The sequence below is a fragment of the Gossypium hirsutum genome, chromosome D05 (genome assembly GCF_007990345.1).
Source record: "Gossypium hirsutum isolate 1008001.06 chromosome D05, Gossypium_hirsutum_v2.1, whole genome shotgun sequence".
Lineage (NCBI taxonomy): Eukaryota > Viridiplantae > Streptophyta > Magnoliopsida > Malvales > Malvaceae > Gossypium > Gossypium hirsutum.
The window spans coordinates 12,030,533-12,042,973 of NC_053441.1; the positions used below are offsets into that span (position 1 = coordinate 12,030,533).

General features: G+C 33.6%; 2 protein-coding genes and 3 long non-coding RNA genes across 5 annotated transcripts; 4 read left to right on the forward strand and 1 right to left on the reverse strand.

The window, feature by feature from the left end:
* Window positions 1-200: 200 nt before the first annotated feature.
* On the forward strand, window positions 201-4,785 carry LOC121217712 (uncharacterized). Its single transcript, XR_005913895.1, has 3 exons — window positions 201-1,164; window positions 1,333-1,383; window positions 4,584-4,785. It is a non-coding gene; the product is annotated as an uncharacterized lncRNA (long non-coding RNA).
* On the reverse strand, window positions 1,159-4,533 carry LOC121217713 (uncharacterized). The gene is made up of 3 exons (XR_005913896.1): window positions 3,528-4,533; window positions 2,660-2,763; window positions 1,159-2,009 (listed from the first exon to the last, which is right to left on the reverse strand). It is a non-coding gene; the product is annotated as an uncharacterized lncRNA (long non-coding RNA).
* A 50-nt stretch (window positions 4,786-4,835) lies between the features above and the next one.
* On the forward strand, window positions 4,836-5,807 carry LOC107947602 (uncharacterized). Its single transcript, XM_016882200.2, has 2 exons — window positions 4,836-4,931; window positions 5,039-5,807. Exon 2 carries the CDS (start codon window positions 5,099-5,101, stop codon window positions 5,723-5,725), a length of 627 nt encoding a protein of 208 aa, XP_016737689.2. The 5' UTR covers window positions 4,836-4,931; window positions 5,039-5,098; the 3' UTR covers window positions 5,726-5,807.
* Window positions 5,808-6,629: 822 nt separating this feature from the next.
* On the forward strand, window positions 6,630-7,388 carry LOC121217714 (uncharacterized). The gene is made up of 2 exons (XR_005913897.1): window positions 6,630-6,779; window positions 6,875-7,388. It is a non-coding gene; the product is annotated as an uncharacterized lncRNA (long non-coding RNA).
* A 963-nt stretch (window positions 7,389-8,351) lies between these two features.
* Window positions 8,352-10,163, forward strand: LOC121217715 (uncharacterized). Its single transcript, XM_041093772.1, has 2 exons — window positions 8,352-9,154; window positions 9,243-10,163. Exon 2 carries the CDS (start codon window positions 9,513-9,515, stop codon window positions 10,143-10,145), a length of 633 nt encoding a protein of 210 aa, XP_040949706.1. The 5' UTR covers window positions 8,352-9,154; window positions 9,243-9,512; the 3' UTR covers window positions 10,146-10,163.
* The last annotated feature ends 2,278 nt before the right edge of the window (window positions 10,164-12,441 follow it).

A 12,441-nucleotide genomic window follows, 5' to 3' on the forward strand; every position in this document is an offset into this window, starting at 1 on the left:
AGCTGACAAGAAGGAAAAGTTACAACGAAAAATATGTTGCTAAGAACCTTTTGGATTGATGGGAAAAATATTCTTTTACTGCGGGAGTTACTACTAGTGGATGAAAATAATTTGTTGAAAGTAAACACTTTTATATGTAACTTACCCGCTGATTTCTAGCAGCTGTAGAGTGTGAATCAGTAGAAAGCATATCATTTTCTCGCTATGATAAATAATACAGTGGAAGGATTGTTTTCATGTTGTTTGAAACCAAAAAAAAAATCGAATCTAATCTAATCTGAAAAGAAGAACTCAGAACATTTAAGAGAACAAATATAATAAAAAATAAAAAATTTTAAGAATAAAAAAATAATAAATAAAAAACGAAAATTAAAATACCTTTCGGCCCATAAGAGGTTAGAGTTCCCTTCAAAAGCAGAAATAATGTAGTCGTCGATTTCTGGTAGGATCACTCTTTTTTTCGACCAGACACCAGAACCAAACGGCCACGTGGTTTTTCCAACGCAAGAGTCGAAGAGGTTTCGCCAGTAGGCACCGTCGAAGTGTTTGATGGCGGTCATATCGTGGTGGACGTCGAGGAGAGAACTTGATTGGGATCGGTAGACAATCTCATTGAGAGAGTAAGATTCATCATACGATGTCGGCTTCGGCTTAGGCGGCGGCTTCGCAGACGATGTCGGTGGAGTAGCAAATGCATTGTCGAGATCGGAAGTGGAAGCTTTGATGCAATGGAAGTAAGGTTTGGGGACAAAATGAGCGGAGGTGAAACGAGAAAAAGCCACCATTTTTGGAAGTAGGCGGAGTCTGAGGCCCCCTTTGGATGGCAACGCACAACAGTGCAGTGGATTTTTTCTCCTTTAATATCAGTCTGACTGCACTGGAGTCAACTGGGACAGCCTTTGGATGTGTTGGCTGCCAGCACAGTGAGAGATTTCTACTGCGCTGGACAGCCTTGGGCTGACTGGTGGATAAAGCAACACTTAGGACAAGCTGGGGCAATAGACATATTTAGGAGACAATAATACCATTACTTTAATTTATTAATTTACCATTTTATCCTTAGATGTTAAACTAATTTCTTTCCCAATCTTATTTGTTTTCAGATTTGGGAACAAAACAGCAGAAATCTCCCCTCGTTGTTGCTGGTTTCTCCCTTGTTTACTGGTTTGTCCCTCGTTTTTGCTAGTTTCTCCCCTCTTTTTTACTTTGTTCTTGGTTGTGGGAGCTTAGGATATTCTGTTTCCTCTATCAAACTAACAAGTTAGAGATATCTTGTGTTTTTTACCCTCTATTTTCTCATGCTCAACATTTACCTTTTTTCTCTATTGACAGGGGAAGTCTACATTTGGACGGTTGGTTAGAAAGTGTTATTCTTCCTTCAAGGTGAGATGGTTTGCTGTCACTCACTGTTATTATTGTTGTTATTGTTATTGCTTTTCTTTTGAGTAGTCTGGTTCTAAATGATATATTGACCTTATCCCATAGGTTAGCATGGTTTACAGTAATATTATTACTAACTATAATTTTAAGTCATACACAATGAAATTACCTAAACATCTAAACTCAAAAACATTATAACTTAAAGCTTGTAGGGCACAAATCGGATTTCCAAGGCTTTTAACACTTGCTTAAGCAAAGAAAAAACACAAACAAATGCATGTAATTATTCCCGATAACGATCAAATTATACAATAGATTCAAAGTTAGAACAGAAAAAAAAGTGAAAGGAAGTCGAAAATAGTACCTCAAAGGAACTAGGATATGAGTCAAATGGAGTCTCCCCTACTTCAATAGCATCAGTCCCCATTCAATATATATATCCCTGACTATATATAAACCAAGAACACTAGTCAAGTAATTAAACAGATCAAAAACTGCAAACAAGCTATAAATGATAAAAATTGCAAACCAATCAATCTAGGAAGAAGGAGATTTAATTCATTGACCTGAAATTCAGCTGTCTTCTCAAAGCTAGTAATCTTATGCACAAATCCAAAAGCTAAAAATACCTGCATTATTAAGTCCTTTAGAAAGATGAATGGAAAATAAATCAAGTAAAAGGACTCCAAAAAGTCATTACAACCTATAATTTCCAGTAACAAATCTGCCAAAAAATAAGGAATGGAGATAACTTCAACATACCAGGCGTTAAGCATCGAGACAGAAATAATAGATAATATTAACAGAATACACCTTAACAATTGTAGTGATGCATTTCAGATTTTCTAATGATGTTAACAAAAATTATAGAACATGTAAAATCTATGAGTTTGCCGAAGTACTAGAATGAAGTAAAGCATAAAAAGAAAAAGGATGGAAAAATTGATCTATATGTGCTAAGAATCAGCAAATCTTAAAAAAAAAAAACAAAAGCTAACAAAGGTAGAAAAGATTTTACCCGAGCATAGAAGTAAACCACCATGGCACAAGTAATTCTAAAAAATTTAGGAAATAAATGATACCATACCAAGCAGCAAAATGAGCCAACATAGCATCTTAATCCATGAAATTTTTAATATGACATAAGAAAAGAAATGTTGAAGAAACAAAGTGGCTGACAAATGATACTAAGGAACACAAGTAAAATAGTATGATAAAAGAATTGAGGAAATTATTTTAAAAGAAAGAGGAAAAAAATAAAATAAGAAAAAAATCGAACCTTGGTATGAGGCCAAAGTTGATCAGGAGACACATGCATTGTGCAACCTTCTTTACCCGATTCCTACTCCACAACAAAGCGAGCTAAGACACCTGATCCAAAGCCTATATTAAACAAAAACAAGAGGATCCTATTTTATGTGTTCAACAAGTTATCTACATTAAAAAGCCTATATTAAACAAAAATTCTGAGTGTTGAGGAGAAGTCCATGTAGCAGGGGAAAATGAATTTTAAGCATAATTGATTTCGTAATCCAGCCTATCTCCCCTAATTAACACCCAACATGAAAAGTCATTACATGTCTAGTTTTATAACAACTATGATTCCTACTGCTGCAAAGCTTGTTCTTTTTCTTGAAAGCATCAGCAGCAAAGTTTTGATGTGAAATAAGAGGTCTTTTTCTTATTATTAAATTTCCATGTTTATGAAACGAGATGTAAACTGCTTTTAACCAAAAGCTAATCATCCAGGCAGTCTACAACACAGCTTAAATTGACTTTTGGCAATTATCCAATTTTATTTTATAATGGCAATCAACTATACGGTCTATTCATCTGTTTAGCTTCAATTAAAAACAATCATTGTCTTTAAGTTAATTAGCTTTAATGTTCTGGGCAAAAAGTTTTAGGCCATAAAGGCAGATTATTTTCTAAAACTGTAATTACATTAAAAACATAAACCACAAATATTAGTAAAAAACCTCAAACCTTAACTTATCTTTAAACCCCGCAAACAAAAAAGGCAGCAAAGTACTAAAACCAACAGATTCCTCAAAACATAAAACAAAAAAAGATCTAGTGTAAGCTTCATGACAATACATGCATCTATCAATTTCATGCTATAACCACACTATTGTATTTGCTTATACCTCGCCGGTATGAGAGAAGCAACCGTGGAGAAAAGTTTCATCCATCCAATGAACAAGGTCACCAACCTAGATCGTTTTAACCTCATCCGATTTACACCCTTGTTGCTGTTTCTGTTGTTGCTGCTACTGCTGTTGGTATTGTTGATAATGGGAATGGGAATGGGAATGGGAATGGGAAATGGGAGGAGGGCACGGTGGAAGAGGGGAATCGATGGAAGAGGGGAGATGGGAATGGGAAATGGGAGGACGGCATGGTGGAATGGGAAATTGGAATGGGTATTGCATGGGAATAGGAAATGGGAGGAGGGAACGGTGGAAGAGGGGAATGATGGAAGAGGGGAGATGGGAATGGAGAAATTGCATTGTATTTAAAATTTTAAAAATTAAAAAAAATATAAAGTAGTCAATTAAAAAATTTGCAACTCTCCACTTTCATATATTAAAGGTTTTAACCAATATTTTTATTAAAGGTTACAACTTAGAGGTTCATAAAAAATTTTTGAAGGATAAGTATTTTCATACATTATATTAGTTTGTTTGTTCAAGTTACTGTATTTTCATACACAAACTTTAAGTGCTTAAGCAATGATAACATAATGGAAAGCATATACGAAAAAAAACAAAAGCTACTGAGCCCTTATTGGCAAATTCGGTACATGTATGTATGCATATGCAAGTGCATGTGGCTGACATGCAAAGCCAATTGCTTTTAAATTTTTGCTACCTTGCATGCAATAAGGACTTTGCAAACTTCATTAGCCAATACTAGCCTCTTGAACATCATCAACAAGCAATTAAAATTGAAAGGAAAAGGTAGATAAAATTAAGTACACAAGTAATAGAGAATAAAAGACTTTTAACTCAAATAGCAGATAAACACAAAAGCTATTTTGCATTACTTGTTATTAGAGTACGAATATCCCTTTAGTGTAATGATGTAGGACTTATTGCTAAAGAGTTATACATTTCCAATGAAATTAATCACCACTGCTTTTATATCTAATTATATATTTATGGTTTTATGTCTATTGACATTTAAAATCAAAATAATAATAGATGGTAAAGACACGAAATTTTGTGGAGGGAAATAGTAGCTTAGCAACAAAAGCTGTTTGGGATGATGAGTTGACGTTGATATTTTGTGAACTTTGCGTGAATGAAGTCAATGCTGGCAATAGACCGACAACTCATCTAAACTCAAAAGGATGGGAAAATGTCATTGCTCTTTTTCAAGCAAAAACACAAAAAAATTATGGAAAACCTCAATTGAAAAATAAGTGGGATACATTAAAAAATGAATGGAGGTTATGGAGGGAGTTGCTTAAGGAATCTACAGGTATTGGATGGTGTCCATCTAAAAAGACGGTCGATGCTACCGAAGAATGGTGGGCTGCAAAAATACAGGTTAGTGTTAACTTTATCATTATTTTAATGCATAAAGTTTATTGAAATTAATAATTTACAATTATAAAAATCTTAGTATAACATTTAACATTTAGCATTTTATGTAGGAAAATCCTGATTTTAAAGGATTTAAGAAGAAAGGAATTGAGCCACGATTGAATGAGTTAATGTGGCAAATGTTTGGTGGCATTGTAGCCACCGGAGAGAACGCATGGGCACCTTCGTCTGGTTTTCTTCCAAGTGGGGTTCCTATGGGAGATGATGCACCTTATGAGGGATTTGGTGATTCAGATGAACATAGTAAAGAGAATGAAAGTATCACCCCTGATGAGGTACCATCAAACCCTTCTCATGAAATCCCTAATCGAAGAAAGCAAACACTTGGGGCTGTACACGGTAAGGGAAAAAAATCAAGTTCAAGTAGAAAATCATCAAGAAATACATTAACTACTCAGATTGAGAAATTGTGTGAGAGTATGGCTAGTCCAAGGAAGTCAGTGAATGAAATTATTTTTCCTCACTCTCAATATACTATTTCAAATGCAATGGATGCTTTGCGTGCTTTGGGAGATGAAATTCCAAAAAGAGATGAATTGTACTATTTTGCCACCAAAATGTTCCAAATACCGGTGAAACGAGAAATGTTTTTGAACTTAGATCCAGATGATAGGGTTTGGTGGCTTCGACATGAGTATGCTGAACAAAATCCAATTGCATCATTTTCATCCTTGGTAGCAACATCCTCATTTCCCTTCCAACCATACCATCAACCACCTCCACCATCAACTCCTTAGAAATATTATTGTAATATAACTATACTACTTTTTTATATGTAAAACTAATGTATGCTACTTTTTATGTTTGGTATTTTTATGTTATGCTTTTAATCAAGTTTCTGTGTTGTATAGAATGTCACGAGATTTTAAAGGATTTATTTTCATTTGATTACTTTTTCAGGTTATGGATGAATTTAACAATATGTATAATAGTTTTGATATGAATTATGATATCTCTGAATTAAGTGAAGAAGCTCAACGAAGAATAGCCACAATTGTTACCCAAGTTGAGCACAACAATTATCATAATGAGGAAGAATATGTGTTAAGCAGTGTATTGGTACACCATGAAACTTATTTCACTATGCAACCGCGTATGGATTCAAATTATACTGGTCAAATGTGGGTGGACGAAGTATTAAATGGGCACGATGATCGTTGCATGATTAGTTTTAAGATGCCAAAAAATATATTTCACAGATTGTTGCATGATTTGCAAACAAATTATGGCTTAAAGAATGGGAAAGTATCAGCGATGGAGAAGTTAGCATTATCATTGTACATTCTTGAAAATAGAGAATCAAATTCAAATGCAACAGAGCGATTTCAAATATCTGGGGAAACTGTTAGTCGAATTTTTACTGATATGTTGCATATATTTGCTCGAATGAGAATAGACACGATTAAACCCATTGAAGGTCAATTCGAGGAAGTACCGAACCATATTCGACATGATACAAGATATTGACCTCACTTTAAGGTAAAATTTACACAATCTTTATATTTTTAAAACATAAATTATTTCTAACTTTTATCTCATTACTTGTATTTATTTTAAAGGATTGTATTGGGGCCATAGATGGAACACACATAAAAGCATGCATTTCGCCTTCTTCTCAAATACCTTATATCGGACGGAAAGGTGAACCAACTCAAAATATTATGGCAGCTTGTGACTTCAACATGTGCTTTATTTTTGCATTTCCTGGTTGGGAAGGAACAACACATGATAGTAGAATTTTTTTGCAAGCACTTAGAAAGCAAGAGTTGAAGTTTCCACACCCTCCACCAGGTCGAACTTTAATTTTTTAATTACTTTTTACATAAAAAATATTAAAATTTTTAATTTATTTTTAAACTTGATATTATGTTTTACTTTTTTTGCAGGAAAATATTATCTTGTGGATTCCGGATATCCACAAATGGCAGGTTTTCTAGGTCCATATAGGGGGAACGATATCATTTACCTGATTTTCGTCGAGGTAATCATCAAGTATCTGGAAAAAAAGAAATCTTTAATCATGCCCATTCTTCGTTACGCTCTGTGATTGAACGAACATTTGGAGTGTGGAAAAAAAATGGCCAATATTAAGAGATATTCCAAGTTATTCATTCGACAAGCAAGTTTTAATAGTTATTGCAACAATGGTTTTGCATAATTACATTCGAAGACATGCTTGGTCAAATGATGAGGATTTTCGAGAATTTGAGAATATACCGGACATGCCAGTCTCTTCAAGCCAGTTTGACAGAGGTGAATCAAGTTCTTCTAACAGAGAAAGTGACCTTGAAATCACAATGTTAAGGGAAACCATTGCAACTAGTTTAATGAATCAATATTTGTAAACACATTTTGTATCATAACCTAATTTCTAGTAATAATGAAACTTGTTATGTCTTATGTTACTATTTTTTTTATTAAAAATCATCCGTTTAGATACTTCAAAATTAGATCCAAGTATAATGTTATTATTTGTGAAAATAATATTTATCATTGTTATAAAAAAAATTTAATTATAACTATAAAAAAATTAAAAATAATTATCATTTTATCTAATAATTAATTTAAATTAATTATATAATTCATTAAAATATTGGAAGATACATTTTAATATTTTATTAAATGAATTTGCATATTTTAATAATTTTAAAAAAGTAAAATAATTTAAATAACTTCTATTATATATCAATTCTAATCTGATGTCATTAATAGTCATTTTTCATTCTCACCTCACCGCTACAGCTGCGTTTGAATCCAAACACACACTCCACCATTATTTCTAATCTCACCGCTACAGTAACTAATCTCACCGCCACCGCTGTTTTTAACCTCACCAGAGGTAAACACACCGCCCATCCAAACTAGCCCTGAGTGAGTGATCTAGGGCCTTTTCACTATTTTGGGCTTTTATATAGAAATGGGAATCATCTATTACTGACCAACAATGCTAACGCTTATTGTCAAATTAGCAATCAAATTAAATTTAAGATTTTCATCAACGAATTATTAAGTTAAAAAAACAATTTCAAAACTTCACAATGAGTTAATCCTATCTTTCAGAAAAAGGAATTACTTTTAACTTTTAAATTTTACTGAGCTTAAAAAAACAATTTATTAATAACAGTTGTACTCTCGACATCTAATCGCATTGGTTAAGATTCCCATTTCTTGTTTACATAACAAATCAGACCTTTATGGTGTCCATAAAAGTATCATGTTTTTAAGGTTTGAGTCTCCATATTATTATGGGATGAATTTTCTTTTTTAAATTTCATCATGTATAAAGTTTTTTAATTTCATTTCATTTAAATCTGAATATATTTTTATTTTCAATCAATTGTATTAAAAAAAAAACTGCTTCATTTATTCATAACATAAAGTAACCAAAACTGAAGAAACAGCTGGTATTTGAAGAAGCTGAAAAGCCTTTGGTTTCCCCGTATAAAATCCAAACAGACAAAGGCAATTTGGAGAAGCTACTAGGAAAACGAAATCCATTGATCCATCCACAGCTTGCCTCATGCTGCATTGCATTCGAGATTTAGCTCTCTTTTGTAAGATATTTAAAAGACCGACATGAATTTGGAGATGTAGAACTATGAACCCTAATAAACACTGTCTGCTTCAGCTCTACGAAGCAGCTTTGAAGGGTTGCGTCGTCAGTCGTCACCATCCGAAATGACCCGCTCATTCTCCATAAAGTCTCTCTCACTTCATTCACCGAAACCCCTATGCACGCATCAGCTTTGGCTGGTCATTTTGACTTCACCGAAGCTCTATTGAGTGCAAAGCCTGAACTTGCGTCTCGGCTCGACTCCTTCAATCACCCGCCCCTTCACTTGGGTTCCGCCGAGGGCCACCTTTAGATTGTCAAAGCATTGTTGGCCTGCAAATTTTGATGTCTGCTTGGTCCATGATGAAGATGGAAGAATCCCTCTCCATTTAGCGGTGATGAGGGGACGAGTCGAAGTCCTACAAGAACTGACCACCGCTGAGTCTAACTCGGTGCTTGAGAAATTGAATGGGAATACAGTTCTACACTAGGCGGTGCAATAATGCTCCAAAACAGTTGGTGAAACAGCTGAAACAGGACGAGGTTTTCGACTTCAGAGACCACCTAGGCAATACCATACTCCATTCAGCTGTTTTGCTGAAGCAAAACCGAGGTAAATTGACAGTAAAAAAACATGGTATGTGCTATTAATTAACTATATAATTTCCAATTAATTAACTAGTTATTGTTCCTTTTTTCAGACCATAAGATACTTGGTTTCGCTATCTAAAGCAAAAGAAAAAAGATGGTCGCGTTAAACCTAATGGGTTTCAGCGCCCTGGATTTGGTAGAGCGTTATCCAGAAGATTTCAAGGCATAAAATTAGGAGACATTCTTTTCAAAGCTGAAGTAGAATTAGAAGTAGGACAACGTCAACTGACGAGGACTCGAATACAACAAATCTAGAACCAGTTGCTGTTGGTGAGGAGCCCGGAGTGAAGGCGACCAAACCAGGATTCAGTAGCTTGGGGATGAAGTCAGTGTACCGTAAATTCAAGAATTACTTGAAACGTCAATCTAATTGGGTGGAGAACATGCAGGGGACATTGATGCTGGTGGCCACGTTAATTGCAACCATTTCTTTCCAAGTTGCAGTCAGCCCGCCAGGCGGAGTTTGGGCGCAAGATTACACGGACTCCGTGGATGCTTACAATTGCAAAGTGGATTATGGCAAATGTGTTGCCAGAACCGCCGTGCTGGCCTACGTTTATCTCGATCTCTACCTCTTGCTCACGATTTACGCGATGATCTCGTTCACTGCATCTCTGGGAGTTGTCCTTTTAGCGATCAGCGGGCTTCCCCTGAAGAACAAGCTTTGCACTCGGCCCATGATAATAGCTATGGTTTTGGCAATTTCGTTCGTGTTTGCTACCTTCGAGACGGCGCTAACGCTTGTGACCCCTGATTATATCTATTACACAAGTTCCAACTCGTTGAAAACAATAAAGTATATCTGGTATGGGTTGGAAGGAATTGTCACTGCGTTCGGCCTGATATGCCTTCTCTTTTGGCTTCTGTACAAGTTACGCTTTGTTTCTGATTGCTTTTCAAAATTACTTCTGTACTTAAAAGTTGAAGTTACAAGCCAAACAGACGGTTTTTGAACTCAAACTTTTGCTTTTTCAAAAACATTTTTTTTTGGAGTTTTATATTCTAATATATTTTATATTGAAATTTATTTTAAATATATAAAATTATATATTTAAATTTATAATGATTATATTTTAATTCTTATAGATTATATATTTAAATTAAATAATTGATATTAATTACTTACAAATATTTAAAATTTATATTTCATACATTAAAATATTAATAACGAGTTACAATATATTATTCTTTTATATTTTTACTAAAATGTTATAATATTAACAAATTTAAACATTATTTAAATGTATATTTTTTAATTCACTACATCATATTTAAAATGGACATGATATTTCTCAATAATATTTTTTGATAGTAATACTAAACACTTAAATTTTAGATGAAGTTTTTCATAAGCAATTTTTCCCATTTTTCGAAAGCACTTTCCAAAAGCAATAAGAATCTAGCCCTTAATCCACTTGGCAAGGAAATTATTATCACCTCTCTAAATGAATCAAGATCTTGTTAGTTGAGAGAAGTATAATTTTCAATAAAAGATTCAAATCCAGATATGAGTATTATGTTTAAAGATTTAAACTTTATAACTATCGAATAATAAAAGGTTTCTTACAAAAGAGTAGGCTATATTTTTTTTTAATTAGGGAGAGAAATGCGGCATTCTTGCTACTTGATTAAGAGGTTGTTAGCAAAGAGTAGAGTTTAGTGTATTTATACTATTATAGATTTGAAATAAAATCTTAATTTTGTAAACTTTTCATAAAACTAATTTGTGAGTCGTATTCAATCTTTTCCAATATTTTGAATTTTTTTTTCATATTTGGTGGTAGAGTTTCCTATAAAATGAAAATTGATATGGAAAAGTTTTCATATCTGATGAGCGTTAATTACAAAAAAGATTTCTTCATGATTGGAGTTTTGGCTCATCATCGCTATCTTCATCGTTCTCATCATCATCATCATTTCCATCTCCATCTCCATCTTGATCTTCATATTCATCTCCAATATTATCTTCATCTTGTTATTCCGTGCTAGACTGTATTTGCATTCTAGGTTGTCATCGTATATCGTTAGTTGTATTAGTAAGTGATTACGAAGATGATCCACCTCTATAGAATAGTGATTCTAATAGTGTTTGCAATACTATTGGTGGAGAAATATATGGTGTTGAACTACCTGATTGTGCATAGAATGCTGAAATTGTAGGCGATCCTAAATACAATAGTGTTGTTGATGGTAGTGGCGTGTAATATGCTCCTATAAAGGGAGGTGGTGCAAAAAATACTCATGAGGAAGGTGTTAATGCATGGTATGATGGTGGAATGGATGAAAGGGCATATATAAATGATGCTGTATAATTAGCGCTTGTGTGAAAAACATGAAGCTGTTAGTAAATGCACCAGAAAATATATGAACCATACTCATCGAAAGGTGCACCTATTGTATAGGATTTGGGATTGAAACTAATGATGATGAACTCAATGCATGTACTCCCGATTGCGGCCTCATATGGGGTCGTGTTGGTCTTCTACGATGAACTTGTCTATTCCTTTTCTCTTCTAGCAATAAATATGGTTTACCATTAAGTACTCTAAATAATTTCATGAAATCCGAAGATGTCTTCAAATTCAGTCTAACAATTTGTTCGCGTATAGGTATAAAATCATATCTATGTTCCAATAAGTTAATATACTATGCATGAAATTTAGGCCAATCTTCATCGGTTCTCACTCGCAAGTTAATTTTTTGATGTTCATCAAGGTTCTGAGGTAAGGGCGAAATATTTTACACAAATTCAAACTGGTGCATCACTCGATCAAATTCATGTATCTCAACTATTGCAAAAACTATCAATGACACTTTGACGTGACAGATATTATGATTCGTAAAAAATTCAAACGGGATACATTCTTCAATTCTCAAAATGGAGCATTCAAACTACAGTATGAAATTATAAATTTCATTACGTACCTAACATTAAAATTCAAATCCTGACATAATTATTATATAATTGAAAATTTCAAAAACTAACATCAGCTTTTGACCATTGATTTAACAATAACTGGATATCCTCAAGCTTATTTGATATAACCACATGACTCACATCCTTGTTCCACCTATTCAAATAATATATTGCTCCAAAAATATAATAATGAAAAAAATACGATAACTATATTATTAAATACATCTTACTTTATTATGAGTGAGAATTGATAAGAGAAGTTTACCCATGAATGTAAAAATGGTAAGTGATACCATGCCTATGGTTGAAGAAAGGGTATACAACCATCAATT

What these genes read in the sequence shown, in the direction of transcription:
- LOC121217715 (XM_041093772.1), top strand. Translation starts at nt 9,513, where the DNA reads ATGAAGTCAGTGTACCGTAAATTCAAGAATTACTTGAAACGTCAATCT.
- LOC107947602 (XM_016882200.2), top strand. Translation starts at nt 5,099, where the DNA reads ATGTGGCAAATGTTTGGTGGCATTGTAGCCACCGGAGAGAACGCATGG.